General features: G+C 40.2%; 1 protein-coding gene across 1 annotated transcript in view; it reads right to left on the reverse strand.

Annotated features, from left to right (window-relative positions):
- The window catches only part of LOC306875296 (NLR family CARD domain-containing protein 3-like), a gene marked incomplete at its 3' end in the record, with an annotated part of 28251 nt that extends 9659 nt beyond the window's left edge, over nucleotides 1-18592 (reverse strand). Inside the window, exons 1-5 of the mRNA XM_079425764.1 lie at nucleotides 18400-18592; nucleotides 16481-18242; nucleotides 8821-8994; nucleotides 8260-8433; nucleotides 4303-4476 (exon numbers count right to left, since the gene is read on the reverse strand). Of these exons, the coding sequence (XP_079281890.1) occupies nucleotides 4303-4476; nucleotides 8260-8433; nucleotides 8821-8994; nucleotides 16481-18242; nucleotides 18400-18577 (2462 nt within the window). The 5' untranslated portion in view covers nucleotides 18578-18592. The remainder of the gene's footprint in view (nucleotides 1-4302; nucleotides 4477-8259; nucleotides 8434-8820; nucleotides 8995-16480; nucleotides 18243-18399) is intronic.
- Between the last annotated feature and the right edge of the window lie 268 nt (nucleotides 18593-18860).

Raw genomic sequence — 18860 nt, forward strand, 5'->3', positions numbered from 1 at the left:
ACAGTTCACACATCACAGTTCAGTGAACAAGGGAGCCACACAGACATGATCAAGAAGGAAAAAGAAAGTGATGCCCCTGTCCTGAACATCGTCACTCCTTGCACGATCCCAATCAGGGAATCCAACGATGCCAGGGGAACTCAAAGGCAATTTAGGGTACCTGAATCGCTACCTGGTTATCGTCTCTAACATTGCCGGAGGGGGCTCATTCTCCAGTTAATCCATACCACTTATGAATAGAAAGTTTGTCACAATCCTAAGTACAGTGGTGTGAAAAAGTGTTGGCCCCCTTCCTGATTTTTTATTTTTTTGCATGTTTGTCACACTTTAATGTTTCAGATTATCAAACAAATTTAAATATTAATCAAAGATAACACAAGTAAACACAACATGCAGTTTTTAAATGAAGGTTTTTTTTTATGAAGGGAAAACAAAATCCAAACCCACATGGCCCTGTGTGAAAAAGTGTTTGCCCCCTCCCCCCTGTTAAAACATAACTGTGGTTTATCACACCTGAGTTCAGTTTCTCTAGCCACACCCAGGCCTGATTACTGCCACACCTGTTCGCAATCAAGAAATCATTTAAATAGGACCTGCCTGACAAAGTGAAGTAGACCAAAAGATCCTCAAAAGCTACACATCATGTTGAGATCCAAAGAAATTCAGGAACAAATGAGAAAGAACGTAATTGAGATCTATCAGTCTGGAAAAGGTTATGAAGCCATTTCTACAGCTTTGGGACTCCAGCGAACCACAGTGAGAGCCATTATCCACAAATGGAGAAAACATGGAACAGTGGTGAACCTTCCCAGGAGTGGCCGGCCGACCAAAATTACCCCAAGAGCGCAGCAATGACTCATCCAAGAGGTCACAAAAGACCCCACAACAACTGCAGGCCTCACTTGCCTCAGTTAAGGTCAGTTTCTTATGGTGGAGTCATGAACAGAAACTGGGCAAAAATGGCCTGCATGGCAGAGTTCCAAGACGAAAAACGCTGCTGAGCAAAAAGAACATAAAGGCTCGTATCAGTTTTGCCAGAAAACATCTTGATGATCCCCAAGACTTTTGGGAAAATACTCTGTGGACTGACGAGACAAAAGTTGAACTTTTTGGAAGGTGTGTGTCCCATTACATCTGGCGTAAAAGTAACACAGCATTTCAGAAAAAGAACATCATACCAACAGTAAAATATGGTGGTGGTAGTGTGATGGTCTGGGGCTGTTTTGCTGCTTCAGGACCTGGAAGACTTGCTGTGATAAATGGAACCATGAATTCAGCTGTCTGCCAAAAAATCCTGAAGGGCAATGTCCGGCCATCTGTTCGTGACCTCAAGTTGAAGCGAACTTGGGTTCTGCAGCAGGACAATGATCCAAAACACACCAGCAAATCCACCTCTGAATGGCTGAAGAATAACAAAATGAAGACTTTGGAGTGGCCTAGTCAAAGTCCTGACCTGAATCCTATTGAGATGCTGTGGCATGACCTTAAAAAGGCGGTTCATGCACGAAAACCCTCCAATGTGGCTGAATTACAACAATTCTGCCAAGATGAGTGGGCCAAAATTCCTCCACAGCGCTGTAACAGACTCATTGCAAGTTATCGCAAACGCTTGATTGCAGTTGTTGCTGCTAAGGGTGGCCCAACCAGTTATTAGGTTTAGGGGGCAACCCAAGGCCATGTGGGTTTGGATTTTGTTTTCCCTTCATAATAAAAAACTTCATTCAAAAACTGCATGTTGTGTTTACTTGTGTTATCTTTGATTAATATTTAAATTTGTTTGATGATCTGAAATATTAAAGTGTGACAAACATGCAAATAAATAAAAAATCAGGAAGGGGGCCAACACTTTTTCACACCACTGTATGTATCAAATGCACATACATTTGATACATACGTATATAAAAATGTATAAACATTTGATACATACTCAGTGATAAACTGACGACTAATGCAGTTTATCACTTTAACTTCTGTATGATTTAATAAAAACTTCACTACACTTCACTTTAGTGGATTAACACTATAACAATTAACCATTTTTATAGCCACACAGTCCGTGTCATCATTACTGTCTCTGCACAGTCATCTTCTTTGTCTCTCCCTCCCATTCCTTTGACTAATCACATCACTGTCTTATTCAAACTGATGTGTGAAGCCCCCAATCAGAGTCCAAATAACGTTCATACACTTTTAACAAAATGAAGAACACATTTCAATACACATGAGAAGTACTCATGCACAGTATATAATTGTCACAGTTATGGACCTTTTGTTGTGTTTTATTCAATTCTGTTAACCACCGTAACCTGTCTCATTATTAACCCCTATTAGTCTCATTATTTAAGCTCCCTCTTTAGCTCAATCCCAGGTCAATTATTGATGTTGAGCGCTCCTTCAAGGATCATACATGGATCTTTGTGGAACTCTTCAACTTCACACACTACCCAGGCAACTGCCTGTGTACCTTCTACAACAGTGGTCTCAAACTAAATTCCTGGAGGGCCGCAGCTCTGCACAGTTTTGATCCAACCAGCTCCAAATCACACCTGCTTGCAAGTTTCTAGTAATCCTGAAGACCTTGATTAGCTGGATCTGGTGCGTTTGATTAGGGTTGGAACTAAACTGTGCAGAGCTGTGGCCCTCCCTGAATTGAGTTTGAGACCAATGTTCTTCAAGGTCAGCCTAAACACTGTGACACATGCTAAGTTGTCTGGGGATGGTCCTCGGGGGAACTTCGCCGAATTTGAGTGGGTGCTGGTGAGCTGCAATTCAGCATTCAGCGTGGTGGGGATTCACTGTGGGACTGTCAGTCTCCAGCTCCATCTGACCGATCCCCAGTCTCTGCCTCCATCTTCAGAGACCCATACTCCACCTCAGCCCATAGGCCTATCAGCTCTACCTTGGCTCCTATCGCCACAATGGCCCGTCAGTCCACCAGCTCCGCCGGACTCCCTTGTCCTTCCAGCTCTGCCTTCGACCTGCCCTTGTCTCAGGACTACAGTCCTCCAGCTTCGCATCATCCCTCCATCCCTCCGGCTCCACTGGGCTCCTCCCTCCCTCCAGCTCCACCGCAGGCTTATGGATCGCTGCCTGCACCTCATTTGCCAGAGCCATCAGCTTCGCCATGTCCCTGCGGATCCCCATCATCGCCTTGGCTCATTGGCTAACCGTCTCCATCGCGGGCTCCCTTAAGACCTGCTCTACCTCCGTCAGTCGGCCCCCTGGGGTTGTCAGCCCTTCCACCACCATGGCTCCTCCCTCCATCGGGCTCCACTGTAGGCCGCCTTTCTGGCTGCAGTCTGGGTCCCACCTGGCTCCTTCTGCTCCTGGCTCCTCCCTCTATTTGCTCCTCCTTTGCTCCTTCCGTCTTCAGCTCTGCCCTGGCTCCTCCTGTCTTCTCTCTGGATTCTCCCTCCATCATTGCCTCCTTGGTCATCTGTCTGCCTGCTTGCCAGACATTTGCCTGCTCCTCGTCCTCCTCATAAACCCCTCTCTCCCTCCTTTTGCATCCTGCTATGGCGCGATGTCGGGGGGGGGGGGGGCAGTTACTGTCACAGTTATGGACCTTTTGTTGTGTTTTATTCAGTTCCCTCTTTCCTGCCCCATTTTGTTTGAATCAGTTCCTAATGTGTTCCCTTAGTTGTTAATCACCTTCGTCTGTCTACCCCCTCTTTAGTATCATTATTTGAGCTTTAGTTAACCTGGGTGAGTTTTTGATGTTGATGTTAGTTTGTGTTTACTGTGTGTTGAAATGCCTGTTCTTCTGTGGACAGTTAAAAAATAAAATAAAAAATTCAACATGGCTACACGTGAATTGGAGAAAGACTTTGCAATGTTGAATTTGTCAGTTTATAATTATGTAATTATTTATCTTTATGGTTTATTTTGGCTTATACTTACATTGTTGTTTAATGGTCTATATTTTTGGCACATTCAGTATAATCATTGTTTTTGGTCATTTACATTTACAAGAAATAGTTTACCCAAAAACATGTCATAACTTACTTCCCTGCATGTCGTTCAAAACATGTATGACCTTCTTTCTTCTGTGGAGCACAATAGATGATATTTTGAACATTGTTGCAACCAAAGTTTTTGTACCATTGCTTTCCATTGTGTGGATAAAAATGTTTCTGAAAATATCATCTTTTATGTTCCACAGAAGAAAGTCATACTGTTTTGGAGATAAGTCAAGTGACGGCAGAATATTCTTTTTTGGTGAACTATACCTTTAACATGAAATGCTTTTATTTGGCAGTATTTTCACACAGTTTTTTTTTTCAATAATATAATAACACTCACAGTAGTTTCTCCAGGTTACAGTGTGGATCCTTTAGTAGAGCAGAGAGCAGCTTCACTCCTGAGTCTCCTGGTTTATTAAAGCTCAGATTCAGTTCTGTCAGGTGTGAGGGGTTTAATCTCAAAGCTGAAATCAGAGCAGCACAGCCTTTCTGTGTAATACCACAGCTGGACAGACTGCAGAGAATATACAGAAAAATTAAAGATGAGTTATTAATGTCTCTTGTGTTCAATGTAATTGCTGAAAAACACAGATATCATACATATCAATTATCAAACCAGGCACTGAGAGTGACTCCACAGTAAATTCCCCGGTGTTAAATCAACCACCAGCAGGGTGTTAAAAGTAACATCGAAGCAGTGTTAGATTTAATTAGGTACTTAAGTGGTTAATTAAGTGATGATTGTTTGATTATTGATGACACCTGATGGTAACAAGTAGAATAACTGAATGAAAGAGAAACACGAGAACTATAACTAATTACAACTACAGCCACAGCATTAGATGAAATCAACTGAAAAGACATGAAATCATTCTTATTACAAACCAGACTGACTTTATTTCTCTCATTAGTCTACAATTCTGAGAATTAACAGATTTAGATGTTGTTTTATTGAAAACAGTTGGTTACTATTATTGTAATAGTTGGGAAGTTTGACTCTTGGCTCTTATGTTAAGTGAAGTGACATTCAGCCAAGTATGGTGACCCATACTCGGAATTCGTGCTCTGCATTTAACCCATCCAACGTGCACACACACAGCAGTGAACACACACACACCGTGAACACACACCCGGAGCAGTGGGCAGCCATTTTATGCTGCAGCGCCCGGGGAGCAGTTGGGGGTTAGGTGCCTTGCTCAAGGGCACCTCAGTCGTGGTATTGAGGGTGGAAAGAGCGCTGGACATTCACTCCCCCCACCTACAATTCCTGCCGGCCGGAGACTCGAACCCGCAACCTTCGGATTACAAGTCCAACTCTCTAACCATTAGGCCACGACTTCCACGACTTAAGTTTGTGGTCTTTATGACAGTGTTTATGAAAACATAATTTGTTTCAAAAGGAAACCATAAACAAGAGTGATAAGGCTATATGGTTTACATCATCATGAAGTCTAGTCCCATCACTAACCGAAAGTAGTTTTTCATTTCATTTTCAAGTTATTTTCGCCAACAGAACCTTCATGCCACAGATCAGATATTTTAAACTTGAAATTTTAAACACATTGGGCGAAAAAATGGACACACCAAAATCATGAACTAGCTTATGTTTCTCATCAATGGTGACATGCTTCATGCAATGCATGCTGTGAGCCATGAGTTTTATACTATGGTGCTTTGCAGCATGAAGCATGTCACAATTGATGAGAAACATACACTGGTTCTTGATGTCTGTGGGTGTCTAATTTTTTCCCCCTAATTTTTTAAACACGTGTTTAAAATTTCAAGTTTAAAATATCTTATCTGTGACATTACGTTTCTGTTAGTGAAAATAACTTAATGAGTGAGTGTATATCTATCAATCAATCAATCAATCAATCAATCAATCTATCTATCTATCTATCTATCTATCTATCTATCTATCTATCTATCTATCTATCTATCTATCTATCTATCTATCTATCTATCTATCTATCTATCTATCTATCTATCTATCTGACATGTGCTGGCAGAATGAGTCACAATGAGCAAATTGTCAAAAATTAGTTAATTAGTTATTTTTATTTTAAAAAATGACTGAGCTACACCTGTTTGAAGTCGATAAACATTTTTGAGAAAAATTGAGTTAAAGTTTTCTGAAGGTCCCAAAAGCAAAATCACATAGCAAAAAAAATCTCAAAACCTCTGGGTTTTGAGGGTGTTCTGGGGCCATGGAGAAGTTTTGACATGCCCTGACATTTGTGTTTTTTTCAGTATCTTAAAAACATATTAATGGCTAAAGTCTGATAACACTGTATTCAGCACAAACTGGGCTACAGTAATATGTGAGCAGCATGAATGTACATGTTTGTGTTTTTGAGAAAACATTTATGCGTGGTTAGTGAAAAACTAACATTTTAAAGTCACTGAAATAAGGCCATAAAATACATATTTGTTCACAAGACTTTTGAGAATTGGATGCGGTAGACTACAGTTTTTGCTACAAAATGATGTAAAAATCACCTTTTTTACTCGCTCACAGAAAACAATCTATTGATTTCACATTTGTAAAACATGTTTTGTGACAGAATGCCCGTATGCAAGGGAGTGACAATGGCCATGAATATTTAATGTTTCACACCTGAGAGACAAAAGGCCTCCCATAATGGGCCATCAATATGAATGTGACTGAGGCAGGTAAAATAAGAGTGTGAGGAGAGTAAAATAATGAGTTTTTAATTATTTGTATTATTTATTTGTATTATTTGTATTTTATTTACAACACAGTATAATAAAAACATACACAGTGAAGGTCAAGGACACATGATTGAACATACTGATCTGAACACTGAGACTTGAACAGTAACACACATTTGTGCCAAAAATTCATAGACTCTATATATCATAGTGTTAACACTCCTTCTACTTTTATATCTTGTGGTTTTATATGTTATGAAACATAAAAAAAATATCCTGACATTGTGAGACATTTGAACAATGAAATGACACATTTCAGAGTGTTTCACTTTGATTTCATGTAGTCAGGAGCTATAGTTTGGAAAAAGTCTTAACTAGTAAAAATGAGTACAAGTTATGTCACAATAACACAATAACAACAGATGCAAGTAATCTTAGGCTACTCATCAGAATGACATCCTCCACTGGATCTAGCTGTGCGACACATCGCGTTGTGAGGTAAATTCTGGGTTATTCCTCTCAGCGGGTCTTCTTCCAGAAACAAAAATTAGCCAGGACGAACACTTCACGTTTGTTTACAGTGATGTGGCTGTTTACATGCGTGTGGGTCTCACGTGGATGTTTAAAATTTGAAATGCCTGATCGGCTCGTGGGCGTGATCTCATTATAATGAATATGAATATGTCCTGGACTTATTATTATTATTATTAGTTCACATTGGTCAAAACACACAAGGGAACGAGTGAGAAAAAATATGTAATTCTAAAACAAATATATTGTGTTTTCAGTTTTGTTCAAGGTAATTAAATCAATTGTTTTTCAAACTGAAGACTATAAAAAGTATGGTATTTTGGGTAAAAAAAAAACAAAAAAAAACAACAAAAAAACATCCGTACTGTAAACTAATGTAATAAATAGCTGTCTGACATCCCAGGTGAAAAGAATGTATGTAAAGTGCTAATTTTGTATTTATTATACTAAACATTTCTATTTATTACTAATCTTGAGAACGTCTAAGTGTACTCATCTGTGCTATTTTGAGGCACCAAGAATATAAACTAAAATGTGCTTTTAACATACTATCTCTGTAAATGTATTTGGTTACCACTTGTAGTAAGTGTACTACAATAACAAAATTTATGACAGAAATTAACTTAGAAATTATGCAAAACGTGTTATTTTAATTAAAATATTTGTATCAATATTGGGGACCTTTTGCCCCATGCTTTTGAATATTTTACCTTGAGTTTGAGATAAAAGGTCACCTCATATATTTATATATTTTGCTTTGGAAGTTGCATTCAATATTCATTTGGCTGAAACAACAGAGGGGACACCTGCTTTTATTCCGATTGTACTTTAATACTGGGTGGAAATGAGAGAAGCACTTTCTAGCTGTGAGTTTGAAAAAAACAAACAGTAAAGTGCTGGTTTTGAAAAAACGTTCCATCAAGATGCCAATTAAGTTATTTTTCTTTATTTATTTTCTAAATATATTTTTAAAAGAGTTTTGAACTTATGGTGAGAGGGCAGCAAACAAAACCACTGCTACAGAAAACACATTAGTGTAATATTTCTTTTTTTACTCGAAACATTACAATTATTAAGATGTGATGAGACTCACTGTAGTTTCTGCAGTTTACAGTGTGGATCCTCCAGTAGAGCAGAGAGCAGCTTCACTCCTGAGTTTCCTGGTTTATTAAAGCTCAGATTCAGTTCTCTCAGGTGTGAGGGGTTAGATCTCAGAGCTGAAATCAGAGCAGCACAGCCTTCCTCTCCAATACTGCAGTAACGAAGCCTGCAGGGAGTAAAGAACATGAATGATGTGAACAGTAATTTCTGTATGTGTGTGTGTTTGTGTGTGTGTGTGGGTGTGTGAGAGAGAGAGAGAGAGATACAGAAATGTGTATCTACTGATAATTTAAATTACACTGATGATTTAGATAACATTTTTATCAATCCATTAAAAGTTCTAAACTTAACTATAAAGCCGTAAACTGAAGAATTTAGTCAAATTTAACACTGATATGACGTTATGATTATCTGTTGAATCTCAGGAGGTCATTATGTATCTTCATACTCTGTTTCGGCTTTACTATCAATTTCCTGTTTGAGCAGTTAAATTTCTAATCAATTTTTATCATTACAGGTAAAGACTATTCAATAACAACATGACTAAACTCACTGTAGTTCCTCCAGTTTACAGTGTGAATCATTTAGCACAGCAGAGAGCAGTTTCATGCCTGAATCTCCTGGTTCATTATAGTTCAGATTCAGTTCTGTCAGGTGTGAGGGGTTTGATCTCAGAGCTGAAATCAGAGCAGCACAACCTTTCTGCGTAATATTGCAGCTGGAAAGACTGCAGAGAATATACAGAAAAATAAAAAGATGAGTTATTAGTTATATATATATATATATATATATAATATTATTATTATTATGCAATTGCTGAAAAACATAGATGTACTAGATGTTTCATACATATCAATTTTCAAACCAGGCACTCCCATTTTAATAGACTTCAAACTCGAACTGAAATGACTTCAGATTTGACACAAGTAGGACTCATGAATTTTCCAAAAACTGCTTGAGTATTAACCTGAAGAAGGTTATATTTATTTTAATTTATATTCAACATGCTTATAGTGAGCCGGTACAGGCAGTGTACATTGGAATAATTTGTTTTCCTTACTTAATACTGGATTTGGCTTCATTCTTCAGTTCTTTTTTTTCAGGGTTGAAAATGGATAAAGAGATATTTGATCTCCACATGTAGACAGACATCAAACGCACCTTTCCACTGATTGGTCAACCAAAGATTAACCCGTGCTGTACAAACACTTTGATAACTGTTACATGTCTATAAAATTAGTCACAATATAACTGATGCCTCAACTGCCTCAAAATAAAGCTTTACTCCTGGGAAGTTGTGTAAAGTATTAGTGCTGTACAGTTTGTTTGTTTGTTCTTTTAGTTTTGTATTTTCCAGCATTAATGTGCTTGGTAACACTTTAGTGTAGGGACCAATTCCCACTATTAACTACTTGCTTATTAGCATGCTTATTATTAACATATTGGCTGTTTGTTAGTAGGGTACAACAGGGCTAAAGACGCCCCAGGGTAAAAGGCACCTTTGATATTATTTTCATCTACACCACTAGATGGCACAAAAACATGGCTTTGCACTTTCCAAAACATCCGCTTTTCAAGATGCACGTGTATATTTATCTGATCTTTGACGCGATCTCGCACAGCAGTGCAAAGTTGATTCTGTGCTTACTGCATCTAATATATTATGTTTTTTAAAATGTTGTAGATTTAAATAGCAAATGAGAATCGCTAAAATTAATGCATATATTTTGAGACAAAGGTCTTCTTTATAATTTTCAGTTTTGTTAAATATAATTAAAGCAACAGGTTTTAAATAACAAAAGAATATTTAAAAGTATGGTATTTGGGGTAAAAAGCGCCCCTGCTGTTGGTGTCATGAATCCTGGCCATGCTCTTCCGTTAACTCGTTTGCCGTTTGCCGTTCCTGAACTCACGGTCTGCCCTGTCACGGCCACGGAGGCCGTTCTTGAACTCACTGTCTGCCCCGTCACGGCCATGGAGGCCGTTCCCGAACTCCCTGTTTACCCTGTCACGGCCATGGAGGCTGTTCCTGAACTCACTGTCTGCCCTGTCACGGCCATGGAGGCTGTTCCTGAACTCACTGTCTGCCCTGTCACGGCCATGGAGGCCGTTCCTGAGCTCACGCCCTGTCCTGTCACGGCTAAAGAGGCCGTCTGTGAGCTCACGCCCTGTCCTGTCATGGCTAAAGAGGCCATCTGTGAGCTCACGCCCTGTCCTGTCACGGCTAAAGAGGCCGTCTGTGAGCTCTCGCCCTGTCCTGTCACGGCTAAAGAGGCCGTCTGTGAGCTCTCGCCCTGTCCTGTCACAGCTAAAGAGGCCGTCTGTGAACCCTCGCCCTGTCCTGTCACGGCTAAAGAGGCCGTCTGTGAGCTCTCGCCCTGTCCTGTCACGGCTAAAGAGGCCGTCTGTGAACCCTCTCCCTGTCCTGTCACGGCTAAAGAGGCCGTCTGCGAATCCTCGCCCTGCCCTGTCACGGCTAAAGAGTCCGTCTGTGAACCCTCGCCCTGTTCTGTCACGGCTAAAAATGCCGTCTATGAATCCTCGTCCTGCCCTGCCGCGCCCCCTGAGATCATGAATGCTCTCCCTGTATTGTCTGTCTCTGCTCTCCCTGTGTTGTCTGTCTCTGATTCCCCCAGATCTCAGACTCTGCCATGGTTTCCTGCCCAGTCTGCTTCCTGGCGAGGGTTTTCTGCTCAGGTCTGGTGGTCCTCTGCCCTGCCGTGGTGGTCTTCTGCTCGGGTCTGGTGGTCGTCTGCCCCGCTGTGGTGGTCTTCTGCTCGGGTCTGGTGGTCGTCTGCCCTGCCGTGGTGGTCTTCTGCTCGGGTCTGGTGGTCGTCTGCTCCGCCGTGCTGGTCTTCTGCTCGGGTTTGGTGGTCTTCTGCTCGGGTCTGGTGGTCGTCTGCCCCGCCATGGTGGTCTTCTGCTCGGGTCGGGTGGTCGTCTGCTCCACCGTGGTGGTCTTCTACTCCGGTCTGGTGGTCATCTACTCCGCCCTGGTGGGCTCCTGGTCCGTCTGCTCCGCTCTGGTGGGCTCTTGCTCTGTCCTGGTCTCCGGTTCCGCCGGGGTGTCCTGCTCTGCCGGTTCTGCCTCAGTCCCCGGTCTTCCCACTTCCTCACGGACCTGGCCCTCCGTCCCTCCCCCTGTTCTGCCTCTGCTCCACCGACCTCCTGGACTATATAGGAGCGTCTGGAAGCCGCTCCTTGGGGGGGGGCTATGTCACGAATCCTGGCCATGCTCTTCCGTTAACTCGCCACCAGATGTCACTCACTCACCACATTGACTCTTACACTACACAGCACACTGGACTACAGTTCCCACAATCCATTGCACAGATCACAGCTGTCACCATTCACACATCACACACACCTGATTATCATTTCACAATCACTCAATAAGTCTGGGACTTGCTCTTGCTCGGGGCCGAGTATTGTTAGCATTTATCACTCCCCAAGCGATAGCAACTTTACAGAGCCATAGCCATAGCCATAGTCATTGTCTTAGCCTTAGTCTTGCCTTGTTTTCCTGCCGTGTCTGACCCTGCCCGTGTTTCCTTGATTTACCCTTCGCCTCTGCCGTTTGGACTCTGTTCGCTCGCCGTTTGGATTATTGCTCTCGTCTCTGGATTATCTCTCTGCCTTGCCCCTTTGGATACTGTTCGCTGATCGTCGACCCACACTTGCTCCACGGATTGCTGTGTCTTGCCCTTGCCATACCTGTTTGCCACTGTCTGACCCTGCCTGTTTCTGACCATGTTTTATAATAAAGCCTTGCATATGGATCCGCACGTCTCACGTCTCGTCAGCCCCGTAACAGTTGGGGCTAAAAGTGCACAGTAATTAACATGATAATTAATAGATCACTGACTTTCCATTTGTTGACATGACATGGTTAGATTCAGATGGTAAATCATATATTATATGTCCATATTAGAGATAATAACCATGTTTAGAATGAAACCATCATATTTAAAAACATGATATACAGTAAATCATATCATATAATAAAATATAATTTATTGTTATTAATGTAAATATATATTCAATTATTATTGGATCTCCTTCAGTACTTTCAGAATCTTTACTTATTAAAATGATTTTGTTTCTGTATTTTAAAATATTTTTTTATGTTAACACATTTTAATGACAGTATTTTTCATTCAATAAGCAGAAAATAATACAAACTTTGCTAAAGTGATTGTTTTGAACAAGTATTAACTTAGACATTATTTTAAAAACCATTATTTTAGCTGAAGTATTTGTATCAATACCGTGTGCCTTTTACTCCATGTTGGTGGGCCTTTTAACCCTGGATGCGGGGTAAAAGGCCCCTCTTGCTACCTCATACTGTCACGGTGCACACACGAGGAGGATGCAGGAACATGCAGACGAGGATGTAACTCAAAATAATAAGTCTTTAATGTTGACAAGGCAGGGCAAGACAATGCAAGGCTGACACAGACAGTAACGAGTAGACCAGACGACACGAAACTGAACAGGCAGGAACGTAAATACACAGGTTAATGACTAAAACACAGCTGAACAGAATAAACTAATAATCACATTAAACAAGGACAGGAAACAAACCAAATATGGAAACATGAGGCGGGAACACATGACACACACGACAGAGGTCTGACACATACATTTATAAGATTTTTAAACAAAATAAACAACATGAATGATTTATTTTCACACAAAATCTGTTGCTCCAATAATTTTCACTATAACTTATATATTATTTCTGCAATTATACATTTTAGGCGCAGCGAATAGCACATTTGTTCTTAAGGGGGGCCACCGTTGTACCCTACTTATAAAGCATTCTGCATGACCATATTCTAAATCCCTAATTTTCCCTAATACCATAATTTAACAGCTACCTGACTAAGTATTAATAAGCAGCAAATTAGGAGTTTATTGAGGCAAAAGTTGGTTTAATGGTTTGTTAGTAGCAACACTTGGACCATGATGTGTGACCATGTGTGTTAATAGAAATTTGAAAGAAATCACCATGTATATCCACCACAAATGAATTCTGCACCAATAGTAAAATTACTTTTTCTCAGACTATATTTCAAGTTTTCCAAAGAAAGACCAAAGAAAGATAAAAACATGTCTGATAAAAATAAATACACTCACTTTGTCCTAACAGTGATCATTTTTGGATTTATAAAGGCTAAATTTGATATGTCACAACCCTTCAGTGCTGTGTCATGTTTGTAATTTATTAAAGATTAAGTTTATATCATATAATAATTCTTTATTAATAATTCTTAATTCTTAATACAATTAACTAGAAGCTTTCTGTACAAAGCCAAATTATGCCAATTCTTTTTAATTTGGGATTTTTTGCATTTATTTTGATAAGACAGTAATACTGACAGTAGGCAAATTGGGAGAGATGGGGACAGGATTGGGAGAGGTCCACGAGCCAGGATTTGAACTCGGGATGCCCGTACAACATATATGTCGTGGACTGCCCAGTGCCCATCAGCGCCAACTTATGTCCATTCTAATAATGACATGATGATTATTTTGGTCAAGAGTTTATATATGCTGCTGTACTTTTTTAAATGTACTCAAGAAATTTGTTGTAACGTACAAAACAAGATACATTAAAGTTTTCTAAATGTGTGTGTACATGTGTCATTTTTTAAAATTATTTTTGCACTTTTAAACATACCATTTTGAATACTGAAAAAAATCTATTATTGTCTATTTGTAGTGTACTGGTAATGCATTTCTAATGAGATTATTTGTTACTGAAGATGTTTCAAGTAGTTCAAGAAGTACAAAAGTGCATTTTAAACGAAATGTAAAGAGGTAGTTGAAGTGGTTCCATTTAAGTACTAAACTAAATATATTGCAATTAGCTTAAAATTAATCTTAAGTATATCTTAAAGAACACTTAACATACTTAAAGTTGTTCCAAAATAACACATTTAATATGCACTTAGTATAGTACAATTAAAATAAGTGCATCAATATTAGTCCAACTTTAGGGTATTTCTTTTTTTACTCGGGAACAAAAATGAAGGAGCAGTCTTCTGCATAGTCATTATCTAGCCACAGGGATAAAGCTGCCATTCTGATGATGAAAATGTAATGTGGTTTTGAACCAAAAACCACCATGTGAACGCAATCTAGTAGGGGCAGTGAGAGTTGGATCAATCAAATTTTGGTTCGGACCAAGCAATCGAACCAAGTGCGAAAGAAGGGTAGGGTAGGGTTCAAAGGTGTGCACCTAAGTTCAGAAAACAGTGTTCAAAGAGTATTCAAATTAACTGAACTCAAATGAACCCGGGTGTGCAACAAAATTGCTAGTGTGAAAGCCCCCTTACTTCTCTAAACTATAGCATGCCTCCTGTTCAATAATCGCAAAAAGCAAAAAGGTCTCAGCTTTGAAATTCTGTCAATTTGATCACAAAATTCAAACAGTAAATGTAATTTTGACACTCTTCAATGTGGCATGACACAGCACCAGTAAGGAGCGCATGTGAACTAATAATCTCTTCCTCTATCCAACTAGTCTATGCATGAAATAAACATGAATGAAAATTAAAAAGTATGTTGAAAGAAACTTGAAATGTATCTCGTCTCTGTTTCAGCAGTGAAAAGAATCAGTAAAACAGTTTGTACAGCCACTGTCACATTATTAGCCTAAATCAACTCAGAGAAGAGCATTTTTATAAATACTTATGATATAATAATTAACAATGACTTGGAGCAGCATTAGTTCATTTAAAATGTCAAATTTTTTAATAATTACATCTGCATCTGTCTCTGCTGTAGACTGGTGTAAATGTATTTAATGCAGGTCTCACACTTTTTATGTTGATTAACTGTGTGGTCAGATTTTAAGTACCCAATTGTCAGTCCTCTGTCGTGTGTGTCTTGTGTTCCTGCCTTTTGTTTCCATATTTGGTTTGTTTCCTGTCCTTGTTTAATGTGATCATTAGTTAATTATTGTGCAGCCGTGTTTGTCTCATTATCTATGATTATCCTGTGTATATATAGTCCTGTCTGTTCAGTTTGATTTCTTCTGGTCTACTCATTACTCCCGGTGTTCCTGTCTGTGTCTACCTTGACTTGTCTTGCCCTGCCTTGTTTGTATTTATTAAAGACTGTTATTTTGAGTTTATCTGCGTGTTCTTGTATCGTCATTGTGTGTGCATCGTGACACCAGTAGAGGTCTCAGTTAAAGTTTTTTTAAATCCTATTACACACATTTTCATAGTCTGATAAATTCTGCTTTCAGAACTTTCACATCTGTAACAGAATTTTCCTCCGAAACGCAAAAATGAAAATTTTGATAAAACATATATTTTATGTTCTGTGAAGAGCCAACCCTTCTCCATTCAGTGGATTTTGTTGCGTCTGGTTTGTGCAATGTAATTCACAGAAAGTCTACAAAATGACATGTCTTTTGCCCATAAAACGTGTATTTCCTTCATCTAAAATATAAAGCATGTTCATAGATTGATATTTTGCTGATGTCTGGATGATTTTAGGAAACTTTTAAAAGGAAAACATAAACAGGTGGTTCAATATATTTGTAATGAATACACATTCTATGAAAATTTATATTTCAATTTTGACTGCAAATGTCATGCCCATAATGCTGGAATTGCTCAGTTTCAATTAGTCACAACCCTGTTCCTGGAAGCACCTCATATTTACACAGTTTGGATGAAGTGAAGTGAAGTGACATTCAGCCAAGTATGGTGACCCATACTCGGAATTCGTGCTCTGCATTTAACCCATCCAACGTGCACACACACAGCAGTGAACACACACACACCGTGAACACACACCCGGAGCAGTGGGCAGCCATTTTATGCTGCAGCGCCCGGGGAGCAGTTGGGGATTATTTATTATTGAGCCTTGCTCAAGTCGGTGCCTTGCTGCACCTCAGTCGTGGTATTGAGGGCGGAGAGAGCGCTGGACATTCACTCCCCCCACCTACAATTCCTGCCGGCCGGAGACTCGAACCCGCAACCTTCGGATTACAAGTCCGACTCTCTAACCATTAGGCCACGACTTCCCCACTATGAATCTCTCTTATCTGACACAATTGATTTAAATAATCAGGTCATAAAGTGCTCTGTGTCATCAACTAGTTGTGTCAAATAAAGGAGACCTCAAAATATACAGAAATAGTGTAGAGAAACACAGGCCTACTCAATAAAACAAAGACACTGTAAAATACTCACTCAGCCTTTCTAGAGAATTTGATCACTGGCAGCAGCCTCAGGAGACATTCTTCTGATGGATCATATTTACTCAGTTTAAACTCATCCAGCTCTTCTTCTGAGTTCAGCAGCACAAACACCAGAGCCGACCACTGAGCAGGAGACAGTTTGACTCCAGAGAGACGACTGGCACCTGTTCTGCTCAGGTATGCTTGTACCTCCTGCTCCAGTGAACGGTCATTCAGTTCATTCAGACAGTGGAACAGATTGATGGATTTCTCTGGAGAGGGATTCTCCCTGATCTTCTGTTTGATGTATTCAGCTGTTTCCTGATTGATCTGAGAGCTGCTTACTGTCGTTCTCAGGAGGCCTTGTAAGAGACTCTGATTAGACTCTAGTGAGAGACCTAGAAGGAACCGGAGGAAAAGGTCCCAGTGTCCGTTCTCACTCTGTAAGGCCTTGTCCACTTCTCTCTTCAGTAAACTGGTCATTGTTGATCTGAACTCATTCATCAGTCCTGTGTTTTGTTCAGAAAAGGACAGCAGCTTGAATAAAGCAGCAAGAAACTCCTGAACACTCAGATGAACAAAGCTGTACACCTTCCCCAGCTGCAGTCCAAACTCCTCTCTGAAGATCTGGGTACAAACTCCTGAGTACACGGACACTTCTCTGGCATCAATGCCGCTCTCTTTCAGGTCCTCTTCATAGAAGATCAGGTTCCCCTTTTCCAGCTGTTCAAAAGCCAGTTTTCCTAGAGACAGAATAGTCTTTCTAGCCTGACGAGGATCAAGGTCATATTTCCCATCATACTTCTGAGTCTTCAGTTTGGTCTGAAAGATCAGGAAGTGTGTGAACATTTGTGTGAGAGTCTTGGGAATCTCTGCTCTCTCTGCTTTACCCATCATCCTCTCCAGAACAGCGGCTGAAATCCAGCAGAAGACTGGGATGTGACACATGATGAACAGACTTCTTGATGATTGGATGTGTGAGACGATCCTATCAGCCAGACTCTGATCATTTATTCTCTTCATTAAATATTCCTCCTTCTGAGGATCGTTGAATCCTCGTACCTCTGTGACCTGGTGGACACACTCAGGAGGGATCTGATTGGCTGCTGCTGGTCGAGAGGTGATCCAGAGGAGAGCAGAAGGAAGTAAATTCCCCTTGATGAGGTTGGTCAGCAGCACATCCACTGAGGCTGATTCTGTCACATCAGACAAGCTCCGATTGTTTTGGAAATCTAGACGCAGTCGACACTCATCCAGACCATCAAATATGAACATGACTTTGTAGTCTTCATAATCTGCTGACTTAAATTCTTTGGTTTCTGTGTGAAGCTGGTTTAGAAGATCCACAAGACTGAGATTTTTCTGTATCAGATTCAGCTCCCTGAAAGGAAGTGGAAATATGAAATGAACATCCTGATTGGCTTTTCCTTCAGCCCAGTCCAGAATGAACTTCTGCACAGAGACTGTTTTTCCAATTCCAGCGACTCCTTTAGTCAGCACAGTTCTGATGGGTTTGTCTTGTCCAGGTGAGGGTTTAAATATGTCATTGCAGTTGATTGGTGTCTCCTGTGTCTCTGGTCTCCTGGACACTGTCTCAATCTGTCTCACCTCATGTTCATTATTGACCTCTCCACTGCCTCCCTCTGTGATGTAGAGCTCTGTGTAGATCTCATTCAGACGTGTTGAGTCTCCATGATTGGACAGTCCTTCATTGATTATCTGATATTTATTCTGTAGTCTGGATCTGAGTTTTTGTTGATACACAGGCATCAGTTCTGAGAAAAGGAAATAATTCTTGTTATTGGCAGAGCAATATTTTAGAAATGTATTTTTAGGTTTGATATGTTAGATATTAGATTGTGTCATGAGATTCAGAGACAGGAGGTTCATAATAAAAACACAGGCTATAATCAGCTGATCCAGAGCTCTTACTGGTCTGTAGTGTGTTAGCGAGGTCTGTCTGGTTCATCTTCCTCAGGATGATCAGTGTGATCTTCAGAAGCCTCTCTCTGACTCCTCTATGACCCTCGTCAGCACAATGGTCTGTTTCAGAGCATTCTGAGTAATCTGGACCCAAAAGTCTCTTAAACCATTCTAACTCACTTTTCATCACAGATATGATTTTGTGTTCAATCTCCTGGAATCACAGTGAATATTCAAACAATGAACTTTCATTTAATCACAGACTAAATATATTTGTAGCTTACTAGACATCACTGAAATATTTCACACCTGCTCATAACTTCCACTAAATCATTAGCGTCTACAGATACTGAGGTTAAAAGAGGGAGTTTGACTGGATTGGCTGTTTGTTAGATTGATGTTCATCTTTGTGCAGTAGTCAGGTTACATATGGATTCAGCTTCTCTACTTTAGTGATCATTAACCAACTT

This window comes from Barbus barbus (assembly GCF_936440315.1).
Source record: "Barbus barbus genome assembly, chromosome: 9".
Lineage (NCBI taxonomy): Eukaryota > Metazoa > Chordata > Actinopteri > Cypriniformes > Cyprinidae > Barbus > Barbus barbus.